General features: G+C 43.4%; 1 protein-coding gene across 2 annotated transcripts; it reads left to right on the top strand.

Moving 5' to 3' along the window:
* The first annotated feature begins 10605 nt into the window (after positions 1–10605).
* LOC120893473 (nucleolar protein 16) lies at positions 10606–11706 on the top strand. Of its 2 annotated transcripts, none has more exons than XM_040295393.1 (3): positions 10606–10738; positions 10913–11050; positions 11136–11706. In XM_040295393.1, exons 2-3 carry the CDS (start codon positions 10947–10949, stop codon positions 11638–11640), a joined length of 609 nt encoding a protein of 202 aa, XP_040151327.1. In that variant the 5' UTR covers positions 10606–10738; positions 10913–10946; the 3' UTR covers positions 11641–11706. The 2 variants fall into 2 exon arrangements, with proteins under 2 accessions (XP_040151327.1, XP_040151328.1); XM_040295394.1 differs by having other exon boundaries at positions 10625–10709.
* The last annotated feature ends 3749 nt before the right edge of the window (positions 11707–15455 follow it).

The raw sequence follows: 15455 nt of genomic DNA, 5'->3' as shown, positions 1-15455 counted from the left end.
TCTGAAATCATATCTGACACCAAATCTAGATGGGTTCAACCTATGCCCAGTAAGCTGTACCAGCTGTGCTAATATAAAGTATCAAAGCCTTCCTGTACCACTAATAGGCTTGGCTATCAATAACTTATTAAATGCTCATAGCAGGATAATCATCCCAGCGTATGGGGGCACGATCCATTCGAGGCTTTTACCCATGCCGATGTTATTGAGTGGTACGAGTTGACGATTATATCACGAGATTGACTAATTATTTCAATTTCACTTACTATCTAAAACAAATAGTTTTATTCACATAAATCGTTTACAAGATCACGGCACTCAAATGGTTGTCGAATGGAACAGAATGCTTCGAATCAAATGGTCAAATATTGGAATCATGCCGAGTGCCAAGATCAAGTGGATATCGTGGCATAAAAAATAAATACATTTTATTTTTCGTTGTTCATACTCGCATATTATAATACATCTTTTCCAACCCGTTCTGCCATATGAGTACAGATTTTAATTTTATAATAGTTATTTGTCTAGTTAAGACAAGCTAAATTATAACAAAAAGTATAATAGATGTTACAAATTGCACCAAAATACCAAATGCAACATCATTTTTGGCTTCGCTTATCACGATTTTTATAAACGATACGCGACGAAGTGCGATGAATATTCCTGTGAGCATGGGAGAGTGCACAGGCAACACATAGGGGAAAGCGGGGCAAAATGGGCATGTGGGGCAAAATGGGCACCCTCTATTTAAGCATTATTTGACTACAAAAATACTTTCCAAACCCAAAAATGTATTCATTAGAGTGTTCTATGAACACCATGTAAGTTTCATAACCCTTACATAATAAATAACCAAGAAAAATGCAAAATAAGGTTTAGTAGCATATTGATATAATTTTTGCCACTTCAAAAATAAGCTTAAACCATTGTCACAGGGAAGTGTTGATGTTTTACATGATATGTTTTTAAAGATATTTTGTCAATTTGTCTGAAGAAATCAAGGCGATTGAATGCGTATTTTTACTAATATAACAAAAAATACAAAAATGCTTCACGTGGGGCAAAATGGACAGTTACGCTTGGGGCAAAATGGGCAAATGCTTTTGACATACGGTGCTTGGTGAGGCTATGGTGTTGTATTTGTCGCCTCAATAATGATAACAGGCACAGCTTCAAAAGATTCAGTTTTGTAGATTTAAACGTGTAAAAACTGTTTTAATTTTGATAACATATTTTTGGAAGAATTTGAAGGGCTTTCCTGACCAGCAAAACAAAAGATAGAACGAAAATACATTTCACGAAACGTGCGCAAAAGCATAGACCATTACCTAAGCGCAGTTGTTGTGGCCCATATTGCCCCAGTGTTTTGACGTTTCACAGTTTGTTTACATATGCCCATTTTGCCTCGGGGTTCTCAAGTAGGCTTAAGAAACTCTATTTGATTATTAACAGTTTTTTAAAGCCTTTAATAGTCAAATAGAGTTTCTTAAGAGAATATGACATTTCCCAGCGTTACATCATAACGACGTATTCCGTTACACTCGTTTTTTTCGATTCGGGTTAATATAACACACAGTGTTTGTCAAATTTTATCTACACCATTTCCAATTTATTCAATATTCGGAAAATCATTTTTCATTCTTATTTATGTAATAATGCGTATTTATTTTTACACCAAACTTTTTTTTATTAACTGTTTGAAAACTATGTGTTTTCTTTTATTCTTCTGTTTGAATCTGTGGTGATAATAAAAAAAGAATTAAAAAAAAAATAATATTTTCAAATAATACATGTGAAGAGTTTGATAAAGGGTATGCAATATTTGCAGATGAGAAAATTTTTCAAAAAATGTATATTTTCTTGGGCAAAATAATATGCTCTTGATGACGATAATTTTTGAGACATACTGTACAAGGTCACGTACATGGCGCCTCCATTTCTTATGTCAAAAAGTTCGTCAAGCTTCGTGTGTGTAGCTTGTGTGTAGATGGCAACAAAACCAAGCGTCTGCGACAATTTCTATCAGCTATTGTTTAATTTGTGTGTCATCATGATTTTATAACAGGTCAGTGTATCGATATTACCATTATCTTTACATGAGCTACATAAGTTTTATATTCCGCAGCATTTTTGATTGGGATAGCGTTTGGACATCATGTTTTTCGTCCACGGCTGCAGCTGACCTCCATGCTGATATAATGGAAGAAACCATTGGAATGAAAGAAACTTATGTGATACAGTGACAATATGCAGTGACAAAACGATGAAATGTCGAATAAAAGTATTTGTGGTGAATTTATGCATTTATTCCATGAAATATTACCACCTGTTATAACTTAACGAAGATCTAGAAAATACATATAGAATGAGACAGTAATACAGCCATCTCTGTCGATTTGTTCGTTGAGTTTGACATTTTTCATTAAAAATACCGGCAAAATTTTGATTTTTAACGAAGCATTGACGAAGCCAGGAAAGCGTTACGCAGTGTTTTAAGCCCTGAAATTACTGCTGTATGGAAAGCTAAAAGTAATACTTTTAGGCATACTTTTAACGGTTTCTTAACAGGATTGTGCTACTTGGGTTATGCCCATTTTACCCCGCGTGTCAAAAAAGCTTCTCGTAAAACATCAACTTTTATTTTACATTATTTTCATCTATTTAAGTTGTTTTCGTTCTATGTGGCAATTTTAATCCATAGATAAATGGTGGAGGCATACAATAATGAAAGAAAAATTGTGTTTTGTGGCATATTCATGTGGCATGTGGAATATAAGGGATATTCAGTAAACTGCTTAACATGCCCATTTTGCCCCGCTTTCCCTTACTAGCTGGCATCGCGAAAGAATTGGTTTAAAATTAACAGTCGTTAAAAATTAACCAGAGTCGTTTAAAATGCTAGATGTTGGAATGTAAGGATTATGAAACGGTCATTTTGAATTGTTTGCGGTTGTTTTGTCAATTGGGAAATAAAGGTTAAATGTATTTTCTGGCAGCACTGCCGATCGACAATTTCTTTGATCAAGTATGTGTGCGAATAAAGCGGCACTAGCGCATGAAACTCGATACGAGCCGGACGTGTTCTTTACTTTGTCTCCTTTGGCGATCGAAGACGACACAACAAAACACAACGTAGGGCGTAGAGGCGTCAAGGGGGAAAGGAACCAACAAACCATGTTCCAGAACGCAACATTGGTGCCGTGACCAGGATGGTCTAATATTTGCGGTTTGGTTTGACTGGTTAAAGTGAAGAACTTTGTGTGATTTCTTTTGGCAAAAATCGCGTAACGCGTGTGAAATCTGAAAGTTCCGTATCGAGCGTTGGTGGATTTCTGAATAAGAAAAAATCGCGAAAGCGTGAGAAATCATTGTGCTAGTGGGTGTTCTTTGCGTGTGTATGCATTTTGTGTCGCGTATTAGAAATGTCGGTTAGTGAAGATTTTGCCGGTTTCTCTGACGCGTCGGGTTCGAACAATACAATGCAATACACACAAGCAGAAGATCTGGATATGATTATCCTAAAGCGCGAGCGCGACCGAGTCGTGCAATCGTTGACAAGAATCGACACGTTTTTGGCGCAGTACAAAGAGAGTGATTTCCCAGAATTGACGCCTCGTCTCGATCTATTGAACGAGCGTTGGAGGGAGTTTCAGGCTTTGGCTCGAAATATTGGCGCAAAAGATTACAGTGAAGATAACGATGTGCTTTATGGTGAGATCGAAGACAAAGTCATGCTGTTGAAAGGAAAATTATTGGGAAAGCTGCGGGCTGGAGCGGAGATACCGAGTGTGAAACAGGAGCGCGTGTGCGATGATTATAATAGTGTTCGTTTGCCTCAGTTGACGCTTCCTCAATTTTCCGGAAAATATGACGAATGGCTCCCGTATCACGACATGTTTGTTGTTACTGTTCATGAGAACGAGAAATTGTCGCAGGTTGAAAAGATGCTTTATTTGAAGGGTTCTCTGAAAGGTGAAGCGCTGAAGGTGGTGGATACTTTGCAAGCCTGCAATTCGAATTATGACGTAGCTTGGGATGCTTTGAAAAAGCGATATTCTAACGAATATATTTTGAAAAAGCGTCATGTTAACGCGATGCTACAATGGCCACGGATGAAAGTCATGAACACGGTGGGTATTCATGGGCTTATCGATTGTTTCGAAAGGAACTTAAAAATTCTAAAGCAGTTAGGTGAAGTGACCGAACAGTGGGGATGTTTGATTATTCAGATAATCATTTCAAAGTTGGACGAAAGCACCCAACAAAAGTGGGAAAGGCACGTTGAAGAAAGTGAGCAAAAAACGGTGACGGATTTGTTAAACTTTTTGCGCACACAGACGCGCATAATGGACGCGTTTGCAGTGGATAGGCCAATGGCGGCGGGCAAATCTACAAGTGAACGTCGTGTTGCGTCTAATGTGGCTGCAGAAGCAAAGTGCGCAAAATGTGATGGATCGCACATGGTGGAAAATTGTGACTCGTTTCGGAGTTTAACGTTGCCGCATCGTCGTGAAGTGGTTGAAGCTAAGAAGCTTTGTCTTAATTGTTTGAGGCAAGGGCATTTTCAAGCCAAGTGTTGGTCACGTGCACGATGCAATATTTGCAATCGTAAACATCATTCCCTTCTACACGGTGAAAATGTAAGTGAAACGATCGGTCCGTCGGTTCGTGAAGAACTTCCATCTACCAGTGGCACGCAAAATGTGGTGGTGAACGCGTCATCGAACAGAGAGTGCACTTCTGTGTTATTATCAACGGCGATAGTGAGTGTGCGAGCGTGTGGTAACAAATGGTTGTCGGCAAGAGCATTGATCGATAGTGGGTCTCAGGTGAACCTGATGACAAAGGGCTTGGCTGCGCGGCTTAAGTTACCGCAATACGAAAGTAAAACGGCATTATCGGGAGTTGGACATTCGAAAGTGGACATAACGACGTCGGTAACGACTGTCATACGTTCCAAAAGTTGTAACTATCAAGAACGTATGCAGTTTCTAGTGTTGCCGAGAATTTCTAGCTACAGGCCGGTAACTGGAAATCAAATTAGCAGGCAGAATCTCCCGATGAATTTTGTGCTCGCGGATCCTAATTTCGATAGTGATGCGGAAGTGGATTTATTGTTGGGCTCCGAATTTTACGCGACTTTTTTGAAACCGGACAACCGTGGTAAAATTAGGCTCGAGCTACCAGCGCTCCCAACATTTATTAGCACTGTTTTTGAATGGGTTGCAACTGGGAAAGTTCCGCTGGCTTCTGAAGGTAGCAATTATGTTACTTGTGGCACGTGTACTAGGTTGGACGATTTAATTGAGCGTTTTTGGATTATTGAAGAAATACGTGAGCCGCTTCAACATAGTCAGGAAGAAAGGGATTGCGAAGCACATTTTGTGCAAACTCATCAGCGGGATAGTGAAGGGAGATATATAGTGAAGCTGCCATTTAAGTGTGACTTACAGAACCAATTGGGACCGTCCAGTGCGATAGCGAGAAAACGGTTCTTGCAGTTAGAACGACGTTTCAATCGGGACCCATGGTTGAAACAAAAGTATACGGCGGTTATCAACGACTACATCGACAAAGGGATTTTAGTCAAGGTGGCTGCGAACCCTGATTCTGAAGAAGCTCATGGTCATTATTTCTTACCGCATCATCCGGTAATCAAGGCGTCCAGTACCAGTACAAAGGTACGACCTGTATTTGATGGATCGGCCTCTACCGACGGTGGTAAGTCTCTTAATGATTTGTTAATGACTGGTCCTGTGATTCAGGAGAACTTGTTGGCGTTGTTGCTGAAATTTTGGATGAGGAGCGTGGCATTAGTGGCAGACATAAAACAGATGTATCTGCAAGTCAAGGTGCATCCCGACGACACTCGTTTTCAACGTGTATTATGGCGAGGCTCATCTGTTGAGTCCATCGAAGTCTACGAGTTGCAGCGGGTCACATTTGGACTTGCACCGTCCTCCTTTCTGGCCATTCGAGTACTGCAGCAATTGGCAATTGATGAAGGGGAAAACTTTCCCTTGGCGAGACAGGCGTTGTTAGAGGACTTCTATGTCGATGACTACATTGGTGGTGCCTCTAGCGAAGAAGAAGCAGTTAGGTTGCAAGCTGAGCTGACGCTATTGTTGAGAAAGGGCGGATTTCATCTAACTAAATGGAATTCTAACAAACCAGATGTTTTATCTAGCGTTTCAGCGGAAGACAGAGCAACATCCAACGTTAAAATGTTTGAAGTTCCAGAGGAGCCAATAAAAACTCTAGGTATCGCGTGGCTACCAGAATCGGACCAACTGTACATAGACTCGAACATTCAGATGAACAACGAGAGCTGGTCCCGTAGAAAGGTTTACTCTTTGGTAGCACGTATATACGACCCTTTGGGGCTGGTGGCTCCTGTGACATCTTGGGCCAAGATAAATATGCAATCGTTGTGGTTAGCAACTGATGACTGGGATGAAGAAATACCGGCTGCCATGCAAGAACGATGGTATGCCTTTCAATCACAACTCGGGTTGCTGAAGGAGGTTAAGTTTTCGCGCCATGCTGTTGTGCATAATCCTGTTGCTGTTCAACTACATTGCTTTTCGGATGCATCTGAAGCGGCTTATGGGGCATGCGTGTATGTTAGAACGATTGGTAGCAGCGGGGAAATGGTAGTTGAGTTGCTTGCTGCAAAGTCTCGTCCTGCGCCGTTGAAAAGAGTCAGTTTGGCCCGGTTAGAACTTTGTGGAGCATTACTGGCAGCAAGGTTGCAGAAAGTGGTACGCCAAGCGTTAAGAATTCCAGACGTGGAAACCTTTATGTGGACTGATGCGACAATCGTGTTGCATTGGATTCGAGCACCATCCCATTCTTGGGCTACGTACGTAGCGAATAGGGTATCCGAAATTCAGGAATTGACGCATGGCTACAAATGGATGCACGTGAAGGGCGTTGACAATCCTGCCGATATTGTATCGCGTGGAGCTATGCCGAACGAGCTGTTAGCATCGAAGCTGTGGTTCCATGGTCCCGGGTGGTTACAACTATCAGAGGAAGAATGGAAGAAGAATGCCAGCGGTGTGTTGGCAATTCCCGAAGAGGAGTTATTGGAACGAAGGAAGAGCTCATTGGTGGCCGCAGTAAGTAGCGAGAGCGATGATTGGTGTGATAGGTTTTCCAACTATGACAAATTACTGCGGATCACTGCGTATTGTATGAGATTTATTCGTTGTTGCCAACGAAAGCTGGATCCTAAACACAAAGGTGTTTTGTTGGTGAGCGAGCTAGCAGAGGCGAAAATTCGACTGGTGAAAAGAGAACAACGGATATACTTTGCGGCTGAGATCAAGGAGTTGTCTGCTGGACAAACGGTACGTCCCAAATCATCACTGAAGACATTAGGAGCTTTTTTGGACGGTGATGGTTTGCTCCGAGTTGGTGGCCGCTTGCATCGCGCTAAAGCCATGCAAGTTTGTAGCAGATTTCCGTTGGCGCTACCCAAGAAGTCACGATTTACTATGCTAATGGCAGAATATTATCATCGATTGGCACTTCATGGTGGGCCAACTGCAACATTGAGCGCACTCAGGAGAGAATTTTGGCCAATTCAAGGACGATCTTTGGTCAATAGTGTTTGCAGAGGCTGTCTGGTATGCTTCAGGATGAATCCCGTGTTAGTTCAACAACCACCAGGACAGCTACCCGTGTCGCGTGCTATGCCAGCTCGACCATTTTCGATCGTAGGGGTTGATTTCTGTGGACCCATTTACTTGAAGCCGGTGCATCGCCGAGCAGCAGCTGAAAAAGCATATATTTCAATCTTTGTGTGTTTTTCAGTAAAGGCTGTTCACATCGAGCTTGTGGAGTCTCTATCAACTCATGCATTTCTAGCGGCGTTTCGTCGGTTTGTGGCAAGACAGGGTTTGCCCAGCGAGGTCTATTCCGACAACGGTCTCAACTTCCAAGGAGCGAGTAAGGTGATCGATGACTTCTACACGTTGATGAACAGCGATTCGGCGGTGGAAGATATATCGAGGTATGCTGTTGGCGCTGGCGTTAAGTGGCACTTCATCCCACCCCATGCACCGAACTTTGGCGGCCTTTGGGAGGCAGCGGTAAAAGCGGCAAAACGCGTCCTACTGAAGGTTGTTGGTGATCGGCAGCTGGCGTTTGGGGAGATGTCGACGGTACTGGCACAAGTGGAAGCTCAACTCAACAGCAGACCGCTTACACCGTTGTCGGAGGATCCGGAAGAACTTGATGTATTGACGCCGGGGCATTTTCTAATCGGTGCTCCAATGAACGCTCTACCGGAGCCTGACGTGGGTGATGTACCAATCAATAGATTGAAACGGTATGAGGAATTGCGTAGAGTGGTACAGAATCATTGGGCGCGTTGGCGTAGGGAATATTTTAGCGAACTACATAACGAACATCAACGCGGCAAGGCAGTAGTAGAGCTAAAGGTAGGACAAATGGTCCTGTTGAAAGAGGATGGGAAGACTCCTCACCATTGGCCAATGGGACGGATTGCTGAGGTATTTCCTGGCCCAGATGGCGTAGTGAGAGTCGTTAGTATCAGGACTAGGAATGGCTTGTATAAGAGGCCAGCGAATAGGATTAGTCTTCTTCCGTTTGAGAGAGTGAATTAGATATCATAAAGGCATTTTGTGAAGTAACGGCAAGAAGTAAATTTGGTAAATTTAGGTGGCCGCTATGTTGGAATGTAAGGATTATGAAACGGTCATTTTGAATTGTTTGCGGTTGTTTTGTCAATTGGGAAATAAAGGTTAAATGTATTTTCTGGCAGCACTGCCGATCGACAATTTCTTTGATCAAGTATGTGTGCGAATAAAGCGGCACTAGCGCATGAAACTCGATACGAGCCGGACGTGTTCTTTACTTTGTCTCCTTTGGCGATCGAAGACGACACAACAAAACACAACGTAGGGCGTAGAGGCGTCAAGGGGGAAAGGAACCAACAAACCATGTTCCAGAACGTAACACTAGAATTTGGCATCGCGAGCGCATTGAGTTCATTTCTTATTTTTAACGACTGGTTATTTTATCAAGTTCATTAAAATTTTCTCAAAAGTACCATTTTCCGCAAGTAATACGATAATACGAGTAAACGATAGCACCTTGCTAACAATATTGAAGCGGCAAAGACCGGAACGGAACGGAGTGAACAGAAAGAACGAATTGAACGGAACGGAATGAACGGAAAGAACGGAATGAACGGAAAGAACGGAATGAACGGAAAGAACGAAATGAACGGAACGGAACGGAATGAACGGAAAGAACGGAATGAACGGAACGGAACGAACGGAACGAACGGAAAGAACGGAATGAACGGAACGGAACGATTTTGTATAAAGGATCGGAACGGAACGGCCTACATAAGGAACGGAACTTTTTTACTAGGTTCGGACCGGAACGGCCAACACTAAATCAAACATCAAGATTAACTCAATCTGTAGCATTACCGAACGATCACATCATACCTGCCTCTTCCAAATTACCCACTGCAACTTCACGCACTTGATCATCCAATGCTTAAAATCCAGCATTTTTTAGCAAACTTACCTTTCGCCGGATGATTTGCCTCATCACATCTCGCTTAGCTGCGGACGTGCGAGCACTTTGTACGGCGATCCTATGCGTTGCACAGTAATTTAAAACCTTTCAGCTATTAACAATTAACATGAGTACCCATTTTCTGTTGATTTTTATTCAAAATAAACAACCAAATTGAGCACTTCCATTTCGTATCAACCACCAAGTTGTATACATTTGTTCGAAGTGCATGTGCGCGAAAGAGACGGCACGACAAAAAGAGCGAGAACATACACACCTCGGTATATGATGCGCGTAGATTGTCACCAACACAACGAAAGGCTTTTGGACAAAGGTTGACGAAGTGTGTAGTGGAGTGTAGTGGGAAAGTGGGCACAGAAGCTCACATCGAAACGAGCACTGTAAGCCAGTAAAGGACGGCTAGAGAAAATGAGCGAGATGCAGCTATTTTTGAACGTCAAAAACTCTCGCCTTGCCCTACGTAGCGGTTGCAAGGTGGATTAAAGATACCAGATGGTGAAAAAGGGCCTTTGGGTGGTTGAGTTGAGGAACTTTGCGTCATTTTGAAACCGTTAACTATTGGTTTCCGCACACAAAGCATAGCACAAATAAAACAGATTTCTTTCTTACTACGTGCATTTTTGTATGTTTATTTTATCGAAAAAAAGGGAGATATTAACAAAAGAGTTGATGGTTTATTTGGTCGCAAAATTTAAAATCATAAGAATAAGAGTTCTAATGTTATTTAAATTGTCAATGGGTCGGTCAATGGGTAGATCAGTGGTCCGTGGCGTAAACGTAACAAATGAATTTAATTTTGAAAAAGAAAAGGTTATTACTATACATATACATACACTTCAATCTATGTCTGAATGTTAAATAAGAACTTGCCAAGCCCAAAATATATTTTAAAAGTATGTAATCGAAAAAATGTGGTAGATAAATTAAACGAGCAAACTAAAAAATGTAAACAAAGTTTGAATCCTGGGGACCTTACGTCAAGTGACGAATTGTCAACATGCTCTATGTTCCATCACCTGATCTCTTGAATACACCTTGGGCGGATGACATATTTACCGCATGGCCGTCAAAACAACGTTGTTTACGAATACCGACTGCACGCCGTCGAAACTGGTGATCGTGATTGGAAGGTGAATTTAATTGAAACAATAACTATCGGGTGAGCGCAATTAATTTAAGCATTACTAATACAGGACAACTATGTTACATATTATGGCAGCAGAAATCGATACAGTCGGCTGCCGTAGCGGTGTACCTTCTGCGTTTAACTGATACAGTAAAGCATCGATGTACGTACATATGTGGCTCATTGCGTTTTCGTTTTTATCGACAGTTCTTTCCAGTAATTTACCACGAAAGCCTTCAGTATGGTGCGCCGATTAAGAAAAACCAAGAAAAACCAGAAATATAACTACAACTGCAATAGAAAGCGCTTGGGCAAGAAAAATCGTCGAAATGGACACATCAACGAGTAAGTCGACCACGGAAACATTCACTGAAATGTGCCCTGTTCCTGTCCCTACCGTAAAATTTGATTTGATTTTCTTCCTATCTAGTCCCGAAATTCGTGCGGCCTACGACGAGAAGAAGAAACCAGCTAACAACATTCGCGAAATGGGCCTGGCGTACGATGTGAACCGTGCCATACCAATCCCGAACGTGAAGCAGCAAATCAAAGCGATGGAGTTGGAGCTATCCGGACAGAAAGCACGCCCGTCCAGGGGGAATTCGAGCAAGGAACAGCCGAAACAATACGTGGCCGCACGTCTGGAGGAGGATGCGAATGAATACGCCGGTTCGCGGTTCCGCATGGCTCGGTCGATGGTGCGCGTCATCACGGATATGATCGATCGGCACGGATTCAACTACAAAGCGATGTCACTCGATTGGCGCAACTACGAGCAGGTAACGTGGCGCCAGTTTCGCACCAAGGTTCGCAAGTTTCTGCGCATTCCGGAGCAGTGTACGCCGTACCTGGAGCAGAAAGGTTGGCTCGACTGCGACATGAACGATCCGAACGATCCACGATGGAAGGAATATAGTACCGATGATGAATCGTAGTGCGTGCGATGGTAGCTTATAAGGTTGGAACAGTTGTCAATAAAAAATTTACAATTCATCGTAATATACAGCAGTTGATCAAGAAGTTAAAACGCCGAGCTGACATGGCCAAGTTTTCGACCGTTCGACAGGTTGATGGGTCTATGGGTGTCCTGCTAAGAGCCCTATGTTCCTACCCAATATCCCAAACAGGCCCTTGGCCACCTGATCCAATCCAATACAATTTTGGTCATATTTAATAGTTTTAGGATACGCCCAAAAGCTTTTAGTAGAAAACGCAGAAAGAAGAGAAAATGACGAAAATCCAAACGATTCTGGAACTGATCCGCTGTATTTGCTGGAACTTTTACATAACTCGTGCTGGTGCTGAAACTGATTCCATGCCCTGTCTTATAGCTGGTCATGGCTGGAACTGATCCTGACCCCTTCCCTCCCTCTCTCCTCTCTCTCTCTCTCTCTCTCTCTCTCTCTCTTTCCCTCTCTCCAACACACTCTTTCTATCTATCACTGTCTCTCTCCCTCTCACGTCCTGTCTTACAGGGTTTACTAGGAGTTCTCATAGCTGTGGGACACTTTACAGTTTTCCACGATTTATTGGTCAGTTCCCATGATTTTTTGGTGCGTTCCCACGATTTTTTTATCGTATCCCATAGATTTTTGGTTCGTTCCTGTAATTTATTGGTATTTTCCGATTGGATATCAATACAATTGGACCAAAAAATTCTGGGAAACGGCCAACTAATCGTGGGAACGCACCAAAAAAATATGGGAACCAACCAAAAATTGATGGGAACCAACCAATAAATCGTGGAAAACCCTGTATTGACTCTTTCTTATATGAAATGAACTTATTGTAATGGGAATTGGACTCTCCAGCACCCTTGTTGGACATATCCAATTAGAATTTGCAACGAGCCTGTCCAAAAAGAGTGCCATAGAGTTCAATTTCCAACGTATAAAGTTCACTTCCAATGGGAAAGAGTCTAGGAAGTGTCCCACAACTATGAGAACTTCTAGAAATCCTGTATATTAAGGAATCATGAAAAAAAACTGATACTGCACTGATAGTTGGATCGTTCCCACCATTTATTGGAATCGTCCCATTGGCAATCAACACCATTGATCCACAAAATTATGAGTAGCATCCAAAAATGTTCGAAAAACAACCAACAAACCTTGCAAACCCTGTATTCAGTCCTTGCTTCGAGCCACCCTACAAACTAGTGATGGGGGGGGGGTCCCTGAACTCGTGAACTCGTTGCACCCACGGGTTGAAGTCGCATATGCTTTGCTGAACCTACTGAACCTACCGAACTCGTTGCACCCACGGGTCGGAATCGATTCCTGACACCGCGTCCGATCCGTTTGTGGAGTAGTATGACCCATCACTAGTGTGTGTCCTATCCGAATTTTAGACAGAATCGCATTTTCTTGTTCATGGTTCTGTTTGCGACCCTTGTTTGCGTCTTCGTTCCCTTTTATTTTACCTGTGTCCTGGAATCCAACAAAAGATTGTTCATGTGGAGGCCGGAAGCTTTTCCAGTTTCTGAATATACGGGTCTTCTGCGCTCAAACGCTGCCAATACACAAGCGCTATCTGTAAAAATAACGTTAGGTTTGGATGGAAATTGTTGCTTCTTGTGTGGCAATAATTATGGCAAGCGATTCTGCTGAAAAGATGCTGGTGTAGTTCGGTAGTTTAATGGAACGTGTATTGTTTATTGATATGATTCCACATCCTGTCCTATTTTCGGCGACGGATCTACTTTTTGGATTACTCCCCCATAGCAGGATAGTCAAGTCCTACATATGGCGGCACGGTCTTATTTGGGGCTTGAACCCACCCATGACGGGCATGTTGTTAAGTCGTACGAGTTGACGACTGTACCACCAGACCGGCTAACCGGAGGGACATGCACACCAAAACAAGAACAAGCTAACTCACCATAGAAACAAGCTAACTCAACATCGTAATTCAGCTGACGTGATTCTTACATGTTTCGAGGAGGAGTGTTGAGGTATCGAAACAAAGTAGTTTATAAATGGTAGTACAATCAAAGTACACATATAGATACTGTTAAATAAAGTTAGTCCACTGTTTTAACTTGAACGAGCAAGAAGCTTATTCCTTCATTCTGCTTATAGACCATTGATTGTAAAACAGTAACGGAAAAGAGGAAGGGCGATTTTTTGAAAAGAATATAACGAAACAAAAGAAAGACTAGTAGGGTAAATGCTAGTGTTGGGCAGCACATTCTTCCAGCATGCACGCTGTCATAGTTAGTTATACCTGGAGACATCCAAGTGGTGATTCAAAGTCCCAAATCGACCACGTTCTGATTGAATGCGTTCCTTCTTCTGGGAACAGGAGGAACTACCGGAGGAGTGGAAGCTGGGTGTTATTCACCTAGTCTACAAAAAGGGCGACAGGCTGGATTGCTCGAATTTCCGAGCCATCACAGTCCTGAATGCCGCCTACAAGATCCTGACCCCGATCCTGTTCTGCAGATTTGCGCCCCTTGCTACAAATTTTGTCGGCAGCTACCAACCTGGGTTTGTTGGAGGCAAATCCACCACCGACCAAATTTTCACTCTACGGCAGATCCTCCAGAAGTACCGAGAGCGCCAGATTCCAATGCACCACCTGTTCATCGACTTCAAGGCGGCTTACGGCACCATAGACCGGAAGGAGCTATGGACCATCATGCAGCGGTACCACTTCCCTGGGAAGTTGATCCGGCTGTTAGAGGCCACCATGAATGGAGTGCAGTGCAAGGTGAGAGTGTCGAACTTGACGTCGGAAGTGTTTGAATCTCATAGGGGTCTGAGGCAAGGTGATGGACTCTCCTGTCTGCTCTTTAACATCGTCCTGGAAGGTGTCATTTGAGGCGCGGGGCTAAACAACGACATCCGTGGCACGATCTTCTATCGGTCTCTCCAATTTCTTGGCTTCGCGGATGACATCGACATCATCGGCAGGAAAACAGCGAAGGTGCATGAGGCGTACACTCGACTTAAACGCAAAGTAGCAAGAATTGGATTGAGGATCAATCCGACTAAGACGAAGTACCTGCTAGCCGGAGACTCAGACCATTTGGGAAGCAGTGTAGTAGTTGACGGCGACAGTCTCGAGGTGGTAAAGGAGTTCTGCTATCTCGGGACGGTCGTTACTTCGGACAACGACATCAGCAGCGAATTCCGGAGACGCATTGTGCAGGGGACTCGTGCATACTACGGGCTTCACCGACTGCTGAGATGCAGAAGACCTCGATCCCGCACGAAATGTGAGATATATCGCACACTGATTCGCCCGGTGGTCCTCTACGGACACGAGTCCTGGACCATTCGAGCGGAGGATGCAAACGCTCTGGGAGTGTTTGAGCGACGCATCCTCCGGACCATCTTTGGCGTTGTGTTCGAGCATGGAGCGTGGAGGAGAAGGATGAACCACGAGCTTGCTGGAGAGGTACGGTGAACCGAGCATCCTGACGGTGGCGAAGGCTGGCAGGATACGATGGCTGGGGCATGTCATGAGGATGCCGGACTCATGCCCCACCAACAAAGGTGTTCGACAGCGATCCCCAGTTCGTCATAAGGCGCAGAGGAGCGCAGCGAACTCGATGACTGGACCAGGTGAAGCGAGACCTGTCGGAGATCGGGTGTCTGCATGGATGGGAAGCTGCAGCCAGGGACCGAGCATCCTGGAGAATGATTGTTGACTGGACCATGTCAAATCGACGTGCATCGAGAGAGAGAGAGAGAGAGAGAGAGATCTGAAATTTTTTTAGAGATTCACCTTTCTGAAAAGATGCATG

The sequence above is a fragment of the Anopheles arabiensis genome, chromosome 2 (genome assembly GCF_016920715.1).
Source record: "Anopheles arabiensis isolate DONGOLA chromosome 2, AaraD3, whole genome shotgun sequence".
In the NCBI taxonomy this organism is placed as follows: Eukaryota; Metazoa; Arthropoda; class Insecta; order Diptera; family Culicidae; genus Anopheles; species Anopheles arabiensis.
This window is presented reverse-complemented; position numbering and strand designations above follow the sequence as displayed.